Raw genomic sequence first — 18,194 nt, 5'->3', positions numbered from 1 at the left:
CAGTTACTCTTTGTTTGTCTACATTATAAGCTATTTTCACCATGTTTAGAGGAGACAGCACAAGCACTTTAGCACTGGCAAGCAGTGGTTCACCATGTTTAGAGGAGACAGCACAAGCACTTTAGCACTGGCAAGCAGTGGTAAAGTGCACAAAGTCCTAAAAGCCAACAAAACAGGGTTCAGAAAACTGGAGGACAAAGGAGAAACGTTTGGGAGGTACCCTGCAGGGAGGGCCAAATGTAAATGTAAATGTACAGGAATTTATATAGCGCAAATCACCGAGCGGTTTTTAAGCGCTTGCTTAGGGAACCTGTCCTGGTATTCCCCTGTGAGATAACCCCGGCAGGGTATCCGCAAGGTGAAAGCCAGGCATCCCGCCGCAAGGGGCCGTTGTGGAGATTAAGCAAGCTATTGCCCAGAGTCCACAGAGTGTGAACCCGTGAATCGAGTAGGCACCGGAGCGAGAATTGTCGAGTCCATGGACATTTTAGGACTCAAGACCCCGCCGAGCCAGGAATTGAACCCCGGTCCCGGGCTGACCTCTGCTTCCAGGTCTGCCTCCTCTAACCAGTGAGCCACACTTCTCCACCAAGTCAAACAGGTGTTATTTGGGGTTACTGTGTGCACACTATAGAGAATTCAAACATGTTGGCATTGTTAATTCTTGTTTTGAATACCTTGGTGAAGCAGAGGATAATCGGTGTTTCCATGTATACTTTAGAAAGAATGTTAAGGGAGTGAAAGCTACTTTTTCCAATCAATCAAAGATTTAATTATAGTTGTGTTATGTTCTCGTTGAGACTTGAGGAAGTACATTTTGCTACAGGGGTAAAAAAAGATATGACTTGTCACAGATGTAGCTATTAGGAGTTCACTTAAAAAAATCTTCAGAATCAAGCTCGCATTCACAATATTTAATTAGCTTACCTGCAATTTATAACTGCATAAAAGCACTTATAAAACTTATTTACTTCACAAAATGTGTTTAAATTTCAGATACTCATTTTCACAACCTTAAAATACGTACGGCTACGAAACTGAATGTAAATCTTAAGGCCTTTAAACTGTTGGGTTACCAGGTTTATCACACTCAGAACATAATATTGAAACCTCTGAAAGTTATTTCCCCTTGGAAAAAGATTAAGACGACAGCCGTGGCATCACATTAATAAAATCCATAATAAAGAACTATGGATAGAGACGGAGCCGGTGAGGAGCCTGCCAACGTTACTTTAAAAGACAAATATGCAACAAGGAACTCCGTGAACATCCAGACAACTCCAGAAATAATCATGAGTTCAAACACTGGGAAGGATCCCAGTCGACATCCACCGGTGAAGGGCACGAAGCAATGGAGAACTGAGTAGAAGACCAATTGGCTATTTTTGGTAGTATAAGAATGGTTTCTTGGAGCACTGTCAACAGCTCTGTCCAACTACTCAGCATAAAACACTGTTACGTTACGCTGCCTCAGTTCAGGACATGGTCAGTCAGTCCTTTTAGGTACTCTAATACAAGATCTATGCAGTGGTCTGACTGGTGTCTTATTAACTCTTCAGTTCCAAAGATACTAAGAAGAGAGTGAACTGGGTGGGGAGTTTTGACAGACAACGTTCATCTTCACTAACAGAGGCACTGAGGGACACTGGGAACTGCAATGGAAACCCACCTTGATACTGAGGTAGGAAGGGGCTGTAACTCAGACATAGCAACCACACTCAGTGGCCAACATGCAAGTCTAAAGAGGGGCCGAGGTAAAGCAGAGTATTTCACAAGAATTAAAACCAATATATTTTGTGGGCAGAGATTCTAAATCAAAGAATGATCTATTAAGGTGAATTGAATGTTTTGCCCCAAGTCTCAACCGTTCCAAGTCTATTAGGCCTTCTAAGGTGTCACCTGGACCACATTGCTGCAGAATTAGCACTACATTACTCCAGCTGTGACATCGCCAATTGTAGATCAATGGGAAATTGGGTAGAAAATGTAGTTATTTGCAAAATAGAAGAAATAAATAGATTAACTATGTTCAACACGTATTACAACAATTGAATGTTGAGAGCTCCACTGAAGACAGTGGAGTGTATCTGAACCATTATTGATTTATACCGTTCTGCTCTTACATCCAATGTTTGCCTTTCTGTTTTTCATTTAGTACATTCAGCCATCAGTGAGTGGAATGTTCCAATAACATCATAGCCCTTCTGCCTGGGGCTATACCGCTTTTTAAAGACCCACTCCCTCCTTACAGGCCCACAGCTGTGGTTCTGGCCTACAACTCTGGTCAGGGCCTATTACAACTTATAGCCTTAGTGAGCGAGAATTAATGCTGTATTGTTTTACGTTTAATTTCACTATTGTTCGTATTTGCCTGCTATAGGTGGCATTTTCGTAATATAATTTTGTGGCTTTGTTTTTCTGGTTTCATTTCTATAGAAGGTGTGTTGTAGCATCTTGACTGAGGAGTAATAGCACCCTGCGCATTCTCGCCGAATTAACCGTATACTAAGATTCGCAGGACCTTGGTATATTTTATGATTTTTTTTTTACATATTGTTTAAATTAGACGCATGTTGTGATAATGTACCTGGAAATTGTAATGGAACCGCGAATTGAAACCAAGACGTTTCTTTGTTTTATAGATTTTTGTTTTTTATGTGCATATTTTACGGTTACAGATTTGAATTAACCGGGATATTATGGCGGTGTACTCCGCTTCCATATATGCCACTAGAAAAGCACCTTAATTTAGGAATTGACATGGTTCATATTTTATCCTTGTGATGATTTTTAAATGTCTGCTTAACTAATGAATATTGACACTTCAAGCCACTTTCTTCGACCTAGCGGATGAATTTTAGCAAAGAATATAATGTTAGAGTATTGTTAATTGGCTTCGGCCAGAATCAGATGTTGCTGTTTCAGATGTATTGAATGTCTTTTTGTATTCTTTTATGGCTTGTTAAGATGAATAAAGATGATTGGCTGAGTAATAGATTAACAGAAATTGCCGTCAATGGCAATTATTTAAACATTCATAATTGACAGAAACACCTCTGGCCAAAACGTTTTTGCACTGAACCAGGATAGCGTTTTACAAATCACTTTCATATAATGTAATTAAGATAACACCAAACCTGTTTTAACTCTTGCATAAAGCACTGTAAAGCCAATCATAGTAGTCTGAGAAAGACAATGTCATGCACATTGTAAACGGCAATCATGCCTTCTACCAGCATTTGGTCATCTTATAAATTGGGATGCTAAATTAAAAGGAAGAAGTTTATTTTTTTTAAAAAATGCCCATGTTTTATTCTTGCACAATTTTGGACAGATTCGGGGAAAAGAGCTGTCGTTCCTGGGCAGCGGTGTCTAAAAAAGTATTACCATGTTGTCCGGATAAAGTTGTGCTCGAAACAGGAGAACCGAAAATAATCTATAACTATTACTAATTGTTAATTTTCAAAAAGGAAACGTTTCCAATTTAGTCCAGTGAGTTGCATTAATGGTATATTTACTCTATTTTGGTAGTGGTGGTGGTACATCAACCAGTGGACTATCGAAGCGACAATTCACGATTCTCCGATGGCCTCCAATGTAGTACTCAACATCGTAAGATTATGCGGGAACGAAGGGGCCCTTGTGCCAGTCAAACGTTCGGGACGCATCTCCTCAGCTATCTTTGAAGAGGCTATAGGCTCAATTACCACGCCAGAGTTCAGAGGGTTAATGAGAAATAAAGATTCCTTTAAAGTTCGTTTCTATCTGGTAACATTATCAGTGTTTAAAAGGCAGAGGGCAAGAGTCGAGCAACATCTTCTGGCAAATGGCTGTTTGCTCTTTTAACGTGGAGATTAGTATTTACATTACATGACCGCACATTGAGATGGGTATGTAAAGCGAACAATTTGGCAATCTTGTAGGATACACGTAGTGCTAAAGGAACGGTTGTAGGTTGTCGCTTTTTTCTAACACACAATAACATTTAAATGCCAGTAAATGCACTGTACAAATGTAACAGAAGATACCAGGAGTTTGGAAAACACACAAGCACAACTGGTTTTTTTTTGCAGCTCTGAAGTGAGATAAAATAGATTTTAATAGGATCAAAACAAATGAAGACATACTAAGCTTCTTAACCCCGATTTTCACACATGATTGTTTTCACACTTTTTAAATCAATTACACTGTATGTCTGAGCAAATGTAGTGTCCATTTCAAATGAGAACTGCTTTGTCAGTAAATGATGCTGCACTGCCACACTACGCTTTCATAATATGTTTGCAACTTTGTACCCCAAAAGTCACCACCAACTACATACTACCACTCTCCTGCTGAATACATTTGCTACACTTGTTCTTTGCAAAGAGCTTAGTTGTTTCACAATCCCTATGACTTCAGTGATGTAACTTTGGTTTCAGCACCCCCACTCTGAAAATTGTCCGCTAACCACTGGAAGAGGATAGCACGAATACTTTTAGGAGAAAAAATAATATTTATGGTGTAATTACATGGAGGGGGGAGTGGAAAACTCACGTACCATTTCATCAGCCAAGATACCATTTACTTTATGTTTGTGCAATAGTGCTAACCAGTTCAAACCAATCTTCTGGTATGGCTTCAGCTCCAGGCTAAAAGGGATTAAAAATGGCACATGTTAGAAGGAGCACTGCAAATAAAACCATCACCTGTGCGTATTAGAAGAACAGAGCCGATTCGAAGTCACTAAAATCCTTCAAATAATTCTGAAAAACTGTGGCAACGGTAAGAGATCTTAGAAAGTGAGCGAACTGCACTCAAATTTTCAAACATCATTCCAATATATATTTTGCATTTCAAACACATCCACAATGTTATCTACATGAATTTACAGTCCTTGTCTAACGTCAAATTTCCAAAGTGGTTCAAAACATACTCAATCTATAGTAGAACGTTTTAATGTGAATGTTATGCGTGTTGGTACTTAAGGACAACATTGATTCAGCCACCAAGTTTTCAAGGCCTTCTAATCAGACTTCCTACACGAGGGTCTGCTCTACTATTTCTCCAGTTGGCGGGGCTCTGTGGTCCCCTGCTATAGTGCAATCTCCAGGTCTCCTTTAGTGTCCCACTGTTTGGAAATAGGATCAAGTAGGACAGACAGAAGCCATTTGGTTGATGATCAGAGTGGAGGAATCGGAGTGTGGAGAAGTCATGAGCAGAAGAACTTTAGTGACGCACCTCAAAGTTGTTCATATCACAAAACAGGAATACACAACTTTTCCTGGTAAATCTCTTGCCATGTCAACTGGCATAACCAAACACTGCTTCTCACTTAGTTTAACTAAGAGCTAAGTGCGACCAACATATTGACTCTTTGAGAATAACTAAGTGACCATCCCCTGCTCCTCTGAACAAGAATGTAGACTCACCAGATCTTTGAAATACTCATTGATAAAGCAAATCTTTTGGTCGAAGACAGAATGTTTCCTTGGGCATGATTATCATTGGAAAATTGTTGTTATATAGCACAAAGGGACTACATGCAACAAGTGTGCAAGCAGTGCTCCACTCACACAACAAGACTAGATGGAGCATGTGTGCTTTAGGGTAAAACTGCACAAGGACACGGGCTAAGGAGACATGAGTTAAGCAGGGTCACAAATAAACAAAGGTTGCATACAGGATGGAAAATGAGCTAGATAGCAGGGGGCTGGAAATGAAAGATGGCGAGAGGGCAGGAGGGCAGAGGAGCATGCGACAATCCGGTTCATCTTCGCAGGAGACGAAGAGGGCAGGGAGCAGCACAAGGGAACATGAACAGAAAGAGAGCAGTGGAAGGGGAGAAGCGCTGCCTGTGAAGCAGTGGGAGTGTGATGGCTGCACGTAAGTGCAGGGAGGGGTCGCTGGTAGGCAAGCACAGAGGGAGTGGTGGCGGTAGAAAAGCACTAAGGAAGGGGCGGAGGCATGGAATAAGAGTGGAGAAAGACAGGAAAGCACCAAGGAAGATGGGGTGGGAGAAAGCACATAGTGAGGGGTGGGGACAAGGAAGAACTGAAGGAGTGGGGGGAGACAGGAAATCTCAGAGAGAGGAGTGGAGGCAAGGAAGCACTTGGGTGCAGATGCAAGGAAGCATATGGGCTGACACAGGGAAGCACACCGGGGCAGCGGCATGGCAGCACAGATGGGTAAAAATCTGGGGCCATGAAAGGCAGAGGGGGCATCAGAAGGGGGAGGTACAGGTGTTTGGGTGGGAAGCAAGGTCACAGAAAGACGAATGGGAGACAGAACAAGCATGAGCAAACAGTTCCTCATGTGCAGAAAACAATTAAGGGAGAACGCCACCCAAGGGATTCTCTTGCTAGAAACCTCTTCAACCAACTGCACAATAAATTTGGAGAAGAAAGAGCAAAATCGGAAGGCTTCTGCTGAAAGCCAACCTGCCACACTGAAACACCGTTGCAGCAATTGTCTTTGTCGCGTGTGAAGTCAATCTAGGCAAAAGAAAACTCTTGGAACTCCTGATAGCAAAGGACCAAATCACTGTAGTTATGGTGTAGACATCAATTTAAAAACCTTTGGTGGACAGATACGAGTATAAGAAAACGGACCATAGCAGTGTAGCTCGGTGTTACAGTAGTGGGATGGTTCTTTGTATTTTGCCACTTAGTGGATGGGAGATCATTTTGATGATTATATATTTGAAACCCCTTAACCAGCAGTCTCAGATGCAATATAGCACTACTTTGGCACACATGCCAAGCACACAGGAGCTGCAGCACGCGTACAAGAATATGCAAACAATGTACACACCCCTTACTACAATATAATATTCCGTTACCAGTTGCTGCCAATATTAATGCACCCTATATACTGAGTGATCACAAGATCAACATAGCCTGCTGGAATGCCACCGCTGTGCTGAAAAGGAGCAAAGGTGCAAAAAGCTTCTCTTTCACAAATGAACACATTTACAATTCATTGTACCTTTCACTTAGGATGGATGGCGGGTTTATGTTCCATCCGCTTTCCCCATCTTCTGTTATTTTGGTCACTCCTTTGGTCAGTTTATTCGAAATATTTTCACATTTGTTCATAAGTTTCAAAACGACTTCTCTTTCCTTGATCAATGTTTTACAGTCCCAAATGAAACTCTCTGGCAGTCCATTTGCATTGGAAAGTTTATTAAACTAAGGAGAAACAAATGTAAAGACTATGTAAGCCATTCAATCAAAAAATATGGTTTAAGCAATGGCAAGAATTTCTCAGAAGAACGAGCATTTATTCACATGAATTAAAAGCAAAAAGACTTCTACAAGTAAGAAATTCAGGACAAGTAGCTTACAGTAGCTGTTAAGAACATAAGTTACTTACCTGTAAACTGTGGTTCTCCAGTATTGGTGTCTTTCATAGATTCACATGCTTGAATATTCCCCGTCGTCGAAGTGGGAGTCCCACGGTACATAAAATAGCAGTAATATATGCATGTATATATGAGAAATATTATAAATAAAATATACATACATAAAATGCAATAAAAATGTAAACTTAAAAAGTACCATAGAACAGAATAGGCCCATTGAAAAGCCCAAGGGAGAATTCACTTTAGTAACTTATAGGAGTCATTATGTGTTGGTCCACATTCCAGCCAATCAGGCTGTAGCCTCCTCTAGAACCTTCTCCTCAGAAGCCCAAGTCCTCAGATTTTCGTAGCACAAGTAAGTATAAATGCTTGAGGAGAAGAGAGCCTCTGAGGGGAGGATGGGAGGGTCGCATGTGAATCTATGAAAGACACCAATACTGGAGAACCACAGTTTACAGGTAAGTAACTTATGTTCTTCTCCAGTATTAGGGGTGTCTTTCATAGATTCACATGCTTGAATAAGAATAGAAAGCAGTAAAACATACATTAGTCATAAAGGAAGATGCAAATTAAGTTTAGGCATAACTTATCACTTAATAAGCAATATTAAAAAACCAAAACATGACAATACCTTTATGACTGGAGGCGGGTAGCAACAGAGGCTCACCTTTATCGGAAAAGATTCCGCAGCACCGCTTGACCCACTGCCGCATCCGCGGCATCTGTTGATTGCAGGCAGTAGTGCTTCGTTAAAGTATGGCTGCTGGACCAAGTAGCAGCTCTGCAGATTTGTCTTAGAGGTACCCCCGCAAAGAGAGCAGCAGAAGTTGACACAGCTCTCGTGGAATGTGCTCTAGCAGGAGCAGGAAGGGGCTTGCCAGCCCGTTGATGACAATAGGATATGGCAGACGATATCCATCTGGTGATAGTCTGTTTAGTTACGGATTGTCCTTTGCATACTGGGCCATATGCAACAAACAATTGATCAGACTTTCTGAAGGCAGCTGTGCGTTGAATGTAAAATTTAAGACAGCGCTTCACATCCAGAGTGTGTAAGGAGCGCTCCGCTGCAGATTGAGGTGCAGGGAAGAAAGTCTTAAGAACAATAGGTTCATTGAGATGAAAGTCACTGGGAACCTTAGGAATAAAACTGGGATTTGTTCTCAAGGTAACAGCCTCGTTGGAAAATTGCAAAAACGGTGGCTGTATAGTAAAGGCTTGAATGTCGCTGACGCGTCTAGAAGAGGTCAGAGCAAGTAACAGAGCCACTTTCCACGTGAGAAATTTCAGATTGGAAGAATGGATGGGCTCGAATGGAGGCAAAAGCAGCTGAGACAAAACTAGGTTGAGTCGCCATGAAGGTGGGGGCCGACGGATTGGAGGGAACATCCTAAAAAGGCCCTTGAAGAACTGTCTTATGATCCTGGAAGAGTACAAAGATGTTATGCCATCATGACGGAAACGAGAGATAGCAGCCAGAAAAACCTTAAGGGTGGAGTGAGATAGTCCTGATTTTGCTAGCGACAAAAAGAATGGCAAAATTTGTTCTGGCTGAGCACGCATGGGATCTAGTGATCTAGTGGAACACCAAGCGCAGAAACGCTTCCATTTCAGCTGGTAAGTTTTGACAGTAGATTGTGCTCGAGCATTTGCTAGCACTGTCCTACAATCTTTGTCGATATTCATGTGTGCGAATTCATTGTACTCAGGTTCCAAGCATGAAGCTGAAGGTATGCTGGATCCGGATGGCATATTTGACCTTGATGCATTGTGAGAAGATGTGGCAGAGGATGCAACCGTATCGGTTGTGTCAGAGAGAATAGGAGGAGATCTGAGAACCAAGGACGTCTCGGCCATTTGGGTGCGAACAGGATTATCCGACATGGTTGGAATCTCATTCTGTGTAACAGACGAGGAATGAGCGGCAGAGGAGGGAATGCATAACTGAAGGCGTTCGACCAATTTATTGAAAAGGCATTCCCACTCGACTCCTTGTGTGGATGCCGGCTCGCAAACCTTAGACATTTCCTGTTGAGAACAGTTGCAAAGAGATCCAACTGCGGTCGGCCCCACTGTCGGAAGATGTAATCCAACGTTTGTTGGTGGAGTTCCCATTCGTGGTTGTCCGAGAGGGCTCTGCTGAGCGCGTCCGCCAGCACATTGGCCACACCTGGTACATGGATCGCTTGGAGATGTATTTGACGTTGGAGAGCCCAGTCCCATATTTCCTGTGCCAGCTGTGATAGCACAAGAGATCTTGTGCCGCCCTGTTTGTTGATGTAGTGCATGCTGGTGGTATTGTCTGTCTTCACCAACAATGTCTGTCCCTGCACTACTCTTTGAAAGGACTTCAAGGCCAAGAAAATCGCCAGTAGTTCTAAGCGATTTATGTGCCAAGTGCGCTGAGACGCCGTCCACTTGCCTCTCACGGACATTCCGTCGAGATGAGCACCCCAACCTTCTAGGGAGAAGTCTGTCGACAGTGTCAGTGTTGGTTGTTCGTCCTTGAATGAACGACCTGTTGCTATGTTTGGAGGATGAGCCCACCACTCCAAAGCTCTTTGTATGCGGGGCGTCAGATGGATCTTGTCCTCGAACGACCCTGATACCTGCTTCCACTGGCTGTCGAGTTCTTCTTGAAGGACTCTCATGTGCAGTCTGCAGTTGGGAATCAGTTGAATGCACGAGGAGGCCATGCCGAGGAATGATTTGTACATCCGGACAGAAACGTACTGCCTTGACTGTAGGAACTGAACTTTCTGCAACATTCGGCTCTGACGTTCCTGTGAAACGAACACTTGCCCTAGCCGAGAATCGAGCGAGGCATCCTAGAAAATCTCGTTGTTGAGAAGGGCGAAAGTGTGACTTTAGGCAATTGATGGAGAAACCTAACGTTTCGAACAGGGATATGCAGACTTGTGTGTGTTCTTGTGTCAGTTGGAAAGTCCTGGCTTTTATGAGGCAGTCGTCCAGATATGGATAAAACTGGATGCTCTGTAAGCGCAGGTAAGCGGCCACCGGGGCTAGGATCTTGGTAAATACCCTCGGTGCCGATCGAAGGCCGAATGGAAGGACCTTGAATTGATAATGAAATTGGCCGACCGTAAAACGAAGGTATTTCCTGTGCCTGGTGTGAATAGGCACATGGAAATATGCATCTTGAAGGTCTATTGTCGAAAAGAACTCTCCTGGAATGAGGAAATTCAAGATTTGAAGCAGGGTTAGCATCTGAAAAGTCTTTGATGCGATGAACTTGTTTAGAGCCCTCAGATCCAAGATGGGGCGCCACTCTCCTGATTTTTTCTTTACTAGAAAGAAACGGGAGTAGAATCCCTTGCCGCGTTGACATTGCGGTACCAATTCTATGGCTCCTTTCCTGAACAGAAGCTGCACCTGGGCCAACAGTTCCTTGAAATGGGGAGAAGGTGGGCCCGAAGGCGGGCGAGCGGGGGGAAATTTCGTAAATTCCAGGGTGTGTCCTTTTGAAACTACATCCAAGACCCATTGGTCGTTGGTGATGTTCAACCAGTTGCAATAGAATTTCGAGATTCGACCTCCAAGATGCACAATCCTCTCACTGTTTTTTGCTGGTGTTTGCACCACCTCTGTAGTTGGACTTCCGCTGGTAAGGTCTGGAGGTGGATGAACGATTTTGGGACTGATAGGATCCTCTTTGTCTGTTGTCGTAAGTGTATCCTCGATATTGGCCCGTGCCTCGAAAAGTAGAGGTTCCTCCTCCTCTACCACGTGCCCCACGAAATGGCCTCTTTCTGTATTGAAGAGTTGCTAAGGACTTCGCCGTGTCCGTGTCCTTTTTGATGAGTTCCAAAGCATCATCAACGTGCTTACCGAACAGAGACTCGCCATCGTAGGGCAAATCAAGCACTCTGGATTGAACTTCCGGACGGAAGGTTGTTGACTTCAGCCAGCCTTGGCGACGCAAAACTGCAGCACCCGCCAATTGTCGGAAGCCAGTAGAGGCTATATCGACGGCACAGTCGATTATTTCCGTTGAAATCTTTTCTCCCTCGAGAATGATGGCCTGTGCTTCATCCCGGATGGAGTCGGGCATTTGGGGGAGTAGATCAGCGATCTCGGACCACATTTGACGGTCGTATCGACCCAGATTGGCTAAGGCGTTGGAAGCTCTTACCGTTGTCGCTGCCATTGTGGTAAATTTCTTACCAATTGAGTCCAATTTACGGCCATCCTGATCCGGGGGGGAAGTCAGGGGTATGGCTGGATTTCGAGACCTTTTTTGTGCCGCCTGAGTGATCACTGTGTCTGCTTTAGGCTGTGAAACTAAGCAGGCCGGGGAAGTAGGCAGTGCTTTATATTTTTTGTCCAGTCTAGGCAGAACGGCTGGAATGGAGTTAGGACGTTCCATTAACTTTAGACCCTCTTCCCATATGTGGTCAATGATAGGGATGGTATGAGTTTGGCGTTGAGGCAAGTCTTTAAAGTCATACAAAAAACATTCCGCTTGTTGCGTTTCCAACGTTAAGTGGAACCTCTTTGCTGCACGAACCATAAGGCTGTGGAAACTCGCGATATCCACTGGTGGCGAAGTTCTTGGAGATGTTGGTGGAGTAGAGGGTGTCTGTGCCCTATAATTGTCCCAATCCTGCATTTCCTCATCATCAGTGTCATTATCTCCAGTGTTTTGTGGAGTTTGACCCTCATTATCTGTATCAGGAGCAGCACCTAAAGGAGACGTAGGTGCAACAGTCGCTTGAGCTCGAGGCCTAGGTGCTGGAGACTGTGGTTGAGGCACTGGAGACGGAGGGTGCGGAGCTGGAGGCTGGGACCGCTGCACTTGGGGTGCTGGGGAAGGCGGCAGCGATGGTGGAAATCTACGATTGTAGTCATCCAGCATATGTTGCAGGTTTTTCACCATAGACATAGGAATCTGTGTAAAGCGTTCGTAATTTGGTTGTTGTGAGGTATCCAATGGAAAAAGGACATTCCCATCTTCGACGGTATTATCCGCATACTCATCCTCATCGCTGTAGTCCTGACACTTTATGTGTAATTCCGATGGACTGGTTGCTGGTTGATAAAGTTGATCCACTTCTGAATCATTTCCAGATTCCTCTGCTCCAGATTGAAATAATTTCTCCGGAGGTTGAGATCCACTCCTAATAGGACTTAGCTGTATAAGTGGGACAGACTTGAGGGACGAAGTAGAAACCACCTTGAAGGTGGTAGTAGATTGTAGAGGTTTTTGTGTCGTCAACGAGCCCGTCGACGAGAGTTGTATAGCTTTAACACCCTCTAGTTGTTTTTTCGTTGGCGCCGCTGCATCCGGCGTAGGATTTTTATTTTTGGTAGACGATGATTTTTTGGTCGTCGACGAGACCGTCGACGAGGCCGTCAACGAAATTGCAATCTTTGCCGTCGACGAGGAGGTCGTCGGCGGAGCAGCCGTCGACGGGGGTTCATCGTCTGCGTCGATGGTATCGTCGACGGGGTTGTCGTCGACAAGGATCCGGTCGTCGACGATGATGCCTTGGTCTTCGTCGACGGGAGAGCCGTCGACGGTGGTTGCGTCGACGATGGTTTCTTCGTCGACGGTTTGATTGACGAGATCATAATAATGGATGAGATGGGTCTCACCTCCTGGCTGCTCGTCGACGAGATGATGATCGTCGTGGCAGAACTAGTCGACATGGAAGAAGTAGTCGTCGACGTTGAAATTGCCAAAACAGACTTCGTAGACGCTGAAGACGTCGACGGACGCGTCGACGAGCCCGTCGACGAGCCAATGCCCGTTTTAGAAACGGAGGGCATGGTCTTGGGTCGAGACGCCAGAGAACCAGGTCCCGTAGGCGCACCCTGAAGCAAGTCTTGTGAGGAGACATCCTTGGAAGATCCCAACTTTTTACTCTTCTTAAGAAAAGGAGAGGGGACTTCAGTCTCAGACCCACGCTTCTGAGAGGCTTTCGAAAAACCAGATGACATACTCTCAACATCGGAAACAATGTTATCAGATGATTTCAACTTCTGTAGCCACAGAAGTAGACGAGCCTCTCTGTCCCTCAAAGTCTTAGGAGGAAATTTGCGACAGAGTCTGCAGGTAGAGACAACATGGTCCGGATAAAGACAGTAAATACACTTACTGTGTGGATCCTCATGAAAAAGGCGAAGTTTCCCACAGGATGGACAAGCCTTGAACAGAGTTTTCTTTGAAGAAGACATTTTGAAGAGAAATATGAAGAAACTTGAAAGAAACTGAGCAGAGTCCAGGGAGACTCCCTTCACACGACGTGCGGTAGAAAATCTGAGGACTTGGGCTTCTGAGGAGAAGGTTCTAGAGGAGGCTACAGCCTGATTGGCTGGAATGTGGACCAACACATAATGACTCCTATAAGTTACTAAAGTGAATTCTCCCTTGGGCTTTTCAATGGGCCTATTCTGTTCTATGGTACTTTTAAGTTTACATTTTTATTGCATTATATGTATGTATATTTTATTTATAATATTTCTCATATATACATGCATATATTACTGCTATTTTATGTACCGTGGGACTCCCACTTCGACGACGGGGAATATTCAAGCATGTGAATCTATGAAAGACACCCCTAATACTGGAGAAGAGGAATACCACGCGTTACTGTCTCTCAAAACATACCTACTACATACACATAGTGTGCGACAAATCGCAAAAGACATAAACAAAAGAAGTTTCAGACAGTCATTTGCACATCTGCCATAATTCATACTTGTACCAACTTTTTCAGATTCAGAGCAAACAGAATACAGGATGAATGTGTGCCAGAAGGCAACTTGAATGATTACACAGACAGCTAGATAGAGAAGTAGTGAAGACGGAATAGGTACTTACCTACAACAGTGGCTCTACATCATTTGTATCTTCACTGAAGTAAAGATTGGGAGTAGGCCCCAGAGAATTGGTTGGGTATAGTGAACACAAAAAGAAAGAAGCTGGGTACATACGGTCAGTTAATTACAATGTTGCTTTTTAAGCATGCATGTGCTTGCAAATATTTCGATTCAGCACCCACAGGCAAAAAAATGGCTTAAACACCCAAATTGTATCCCCGCGCGGTCTGCAGACTTTACATGTGGGAGGAATGTGAGCGACCTGCGCCCCCCCTGGAGACTTGTCAGCTAGGTTAAATCTGAAACAAAGTGCACAACCGGTTAACAGGCCCCCCCCCTTCTCACTGAATGCGTTGTGGAATAATACCTGCATGAAAGATATTCCAATTAACGTATTTTCCTGATATTCGTGACAGGGAGACGCAGATACACCATCTATTTTGCAACGTCAACACTCCAAATACCTGAATCCTTCCCTTGTTTCACTGTTTCCCTCCTTTACCTCGGTTCCTATCCGCTTCACTGCTGTTTTTCCAGTCAGAGTGGAGGGTGAAGCACTTAGGGAGAAGTTGGACTCTCTCCGCTTCCGCCGTACTTGGTCTTTCAGGGCCCCCCAGTTCATCAACACGTGTGAGGACTTGCGAGCAGCTGCTAGAGTCCGTGTCTGCTGACCGGCTGGCCACCCAGTACTTACCATAATTTGCTCTGTGATTAATCAGATGGAAATTATTGTGAAAGCCAGTGTTATTCCACAGGGGCGTATTGTCAGCCCAGATTGTGGTTCTTAATTACTGCTGTATCTCCAGACTTGATTTATTCATCACTTTCTCAGGTACTGAATATCGGACCTAAACGAGTCCCTATACATTAATTGTGACCTGGAAATCACCCCAATCATAAGGAGAGGAACATTCCTGATACTTCATAAGAAAGGATATATATGATTCCTTCACAACACTACTCAGGGGCCTTGATGAAGTTCTTTTGCTTATTGGAACAAAACGCGTTGGCTGGATTTTAACTAATAAATATATATATATATATATATATATATATATATATATATATATATATATATATATATATATATATATATATATATATATATATATATATATATATATATATATATATATATATATATATTTATTTATAGTTAGGACCTATTTTCCATAGGAAATCTGCAACATTCTATTTGCAATAACTTTGGCGCCGGTTGACGAAGCTTCGCGAAATTTACAAAACTCGTTGGGCGCTCCGGTCCGCTCCTATCCTGAAAGTGTGGGCTGATTTGTCAAGCAGGGGCCGAGAAAAAAAGGGGGGTCCCAAAACGTGTTTTCCCCATACAATTTCCCATAGGAACCTTTAGTCGCAGCTACAGCCGAACTGCTGAACAGAATTACATCAAATTTGGCAAAGAGGTAGTCCTTGGTTCAGACCCATGCCTTTTAGTTAAATGGTGTAAATCTGTTCAGTAGTTTTTTAGATATTAAAGGAAAAAAATATATATATAAATATGGGCAGAGCCTAACCACACATCTCATCGTGAGATCTGATTGGCTGTCAGCAATTCATCCAAGAAGTGTTGGCAGCCATCTTGGGACCAATATACATGATAGCACCTCATTAAAAAGCATTGCAGTTAATAGAAGTTTTGAAGACTTTAGTTACATTATAAACTGTGGTGTGTTGTAAGGTGATTTTACCATGTGAAAAAGCCTTCTGCTGGGATATCATGAATCATGCTTGAGAGGAAACTATTTTCTCATGCTTTTCCCACAGAGGTTTGGAAGGTTATCCATAAGCTAAACTGAGAGCATATTTTCTGTAAATTGACATCATCTTTCTCAGTCATGTGAGAATGAAGTCTGACATTCTCAGTAACACATGTACATCCAACAAGAGCAGAGACTGTCAGTTGATTCCTTTGTGTTCTACTGCAGCTTCCCAGAGTGTTCTAAAGAACAACTAGAGTGCTAGCAGCCTTACATATGACAAAAGTATAGCACACCTGAAGCCATCTTGATTGGAATAAAGTGGTAACTCTTAAAACATTTAATTTGCAAAGGAACAACATGAGGGGGTTCATTTTGTCATAGAAATTATGTTTAGTGCTGTAGAAAGAAAAATTAGGACACGTTTTAAGTGAGATCTCAAATATCTTCCTGTTATATCTTCCTGTTATATTTCAACAGGAGCAGCCTATCAGTTGAGATAGGGACTAGAGACTAGAAAAAATTCTAACATGCAGACTGAAACATACACTTTTAATACCAGAAGCAGACTTCCCAGGTGAGCAGTAGCTTTACTACAGTGATCTAATGATTAACTAGAGTGCTAACATTCAGAATTTGTGACACATCTGAATGCCTTCTTGATGGAACCAAAGAAAAAATCTGAAAGTATTTCCTACTGAGGAGACTGTAGTAAATGAGGAAATTAGGAAACTTCACAACAAATAAGTCTCCCAAGATAGCCACCAGAGACAAAAGAGCCCAAATGTAGCACAAATATCACCCAGATGTAGCCCAAGTATAGCCCAATGACAGAATGTCCCAGAGTGTTCGATGGTTGTGTTGCGCAGCACAAACTGCATCCACTGACTGCTCCCCGTAACATATAAGTTTCTAACACTTCACGCAGTGTTGCTCGCAAAAGGCGAATTCTGGCCTAATGTCCATTGCAGGTGTTCCTGAGGACGCTCCAAACATACTTGCCACAGCAGGTGAGGGGTTCAAAGCAGCTCGCCTCATTTCCTCCCGAGCAAGATTGAAAGGATGTGTGGTCTGGAGATGCTTGAACATAGAAGCAGTGCCACAAGTGTATTTTTTTCACTGCCTCTTGACAGGACTCAGTCACAAATTATCCATGTCACCTTTCTCACATTTACTTTCATCTCTCCAGGTGGAAAAGTGAAGAATTTCCACACAGCAGATTCCGGCCTCTGAGGACGTGGTGCCTCCTGCAAGAATTCTTCTTCAGAAGATACTTCCTCCTGCTGCTGCTGTCCAGATGACATTTTGTTTGATATTTTTGGAAAAACACCAAAAAAACAAGCAAAAAGGGTTCTTGTAGGAAAAGAGATGTCTCTCTAAAGATGCTCCAACAAGAATGATTAACATGGGTGGGGTCCTTCAATAGCTACAGAGGGAAATGTTATGAACCAATGAAACCTTTTTTTTTAGGTCAAATGGGATCCGCGCACTCTGCGCTCACGAAGCATGCACCCGACGTGACTTCCCGGAAATATATTTAAAAATAATATACATTTATTATAAGTACAAATATATTATTTTTATGAATATCTTAAATAATCTCTTGCCCTAATATGCACATTAAAGACACATACATATAATTTTAAAACATAAAAAATAAATTGCGGGAGTCGCGGACCCAGTGCGCCCCAGGAGGTTTAGGACATCACGCGGGACCCGCAAGAGTCTCGTTCCGTAATGCGCATGTGTCGCGAATTCGCAGGAGCAGGAGTCGCAGGCGGACTGGTCGCATACCAATCGCGCACATCACGTAATATTAAATGTATATGATGTAACTGAAAAACACGCAGCCATCGCACACCGTATGCGGATCCTTCACAACTTTTCTAAATTGGCGGCTAGAATCCGCGCACCCACCGTGATGTGTACACTTTAGGTGCGCAACAAAAAAAAAATTGGGAAAACATTTTTTTTTAAATGAAAATAATATGAATATATTGAAAGAATTTTTTTTTTTAAGTAAATAATACTTCAGGTTGATTTGTTTTTGTTGATTTTTTTGGAATTTTCAGAAAAATATATCATGTTATTTAATGAATAAAATATTTATAAACAGTTAAAAAAAAGTTTAAAAAACTGTAGAAAATCAGTACAAAAAATAGGTATAACTATTATTACACTTAAAAATTAGCATTTAAAAAACTTTGAAATTCACTGAAAAAAACATAGGTTTCAGAGAAGTTATAGTAAGAAATTAGCATTTAAAAAACCTTAGCAATTAACAGAAAAAA

The 18,194-nt window shown here is 42.8% G+C and overlaps 1 protein-coding gene across 1 annotated transcript in view; it reads right to left on the bottom strand.

Annotated features, from left to right (window-relative positions):
- Positions 1-18,194, bottom strand: part of SMARCAD1 (SNF2 related chromatin remodeling ATPase with DExD box 1) — an 833,806-nt gene that overhangs the window by 323,223 nt on the left and 492,389 nt on the right. The window contains exons 10-11 of the mRNA XM_086961941.1: positions 6,967-7,169; positions 4,541-4,631 (exon numbers count right to left, since the gene is read on the bottom strand). Of these exons, the coding sequence (XP_086818067.1) occupies positions 4,541-4,631; positions 6,967-7,169 (294 nt within the window). The remainder of the gene's footprint in view (positions 1-4,540; positions 4,632-6,966; positions 7,170-18,194) is intronic.

Source organism: Lissotriton vulgaris, chromosome 3_1 (assembly GCF_964263255.1).
Source record: "Lissotriton vulgaris chromosome 3_1, aLisVul1.2, whole genome shotgun sequence".
Lineage (NCBI taxonomy): Eukaryota > Metazoa > Chordata > Amphibia > Caudata > Salamandridae > Lissotriton > Lissotriton vulgaris.
Note: the sequence above shows the minus strand (reverse complement) of the source record. Positions and strands in the feature narration are given on the sequence as shown.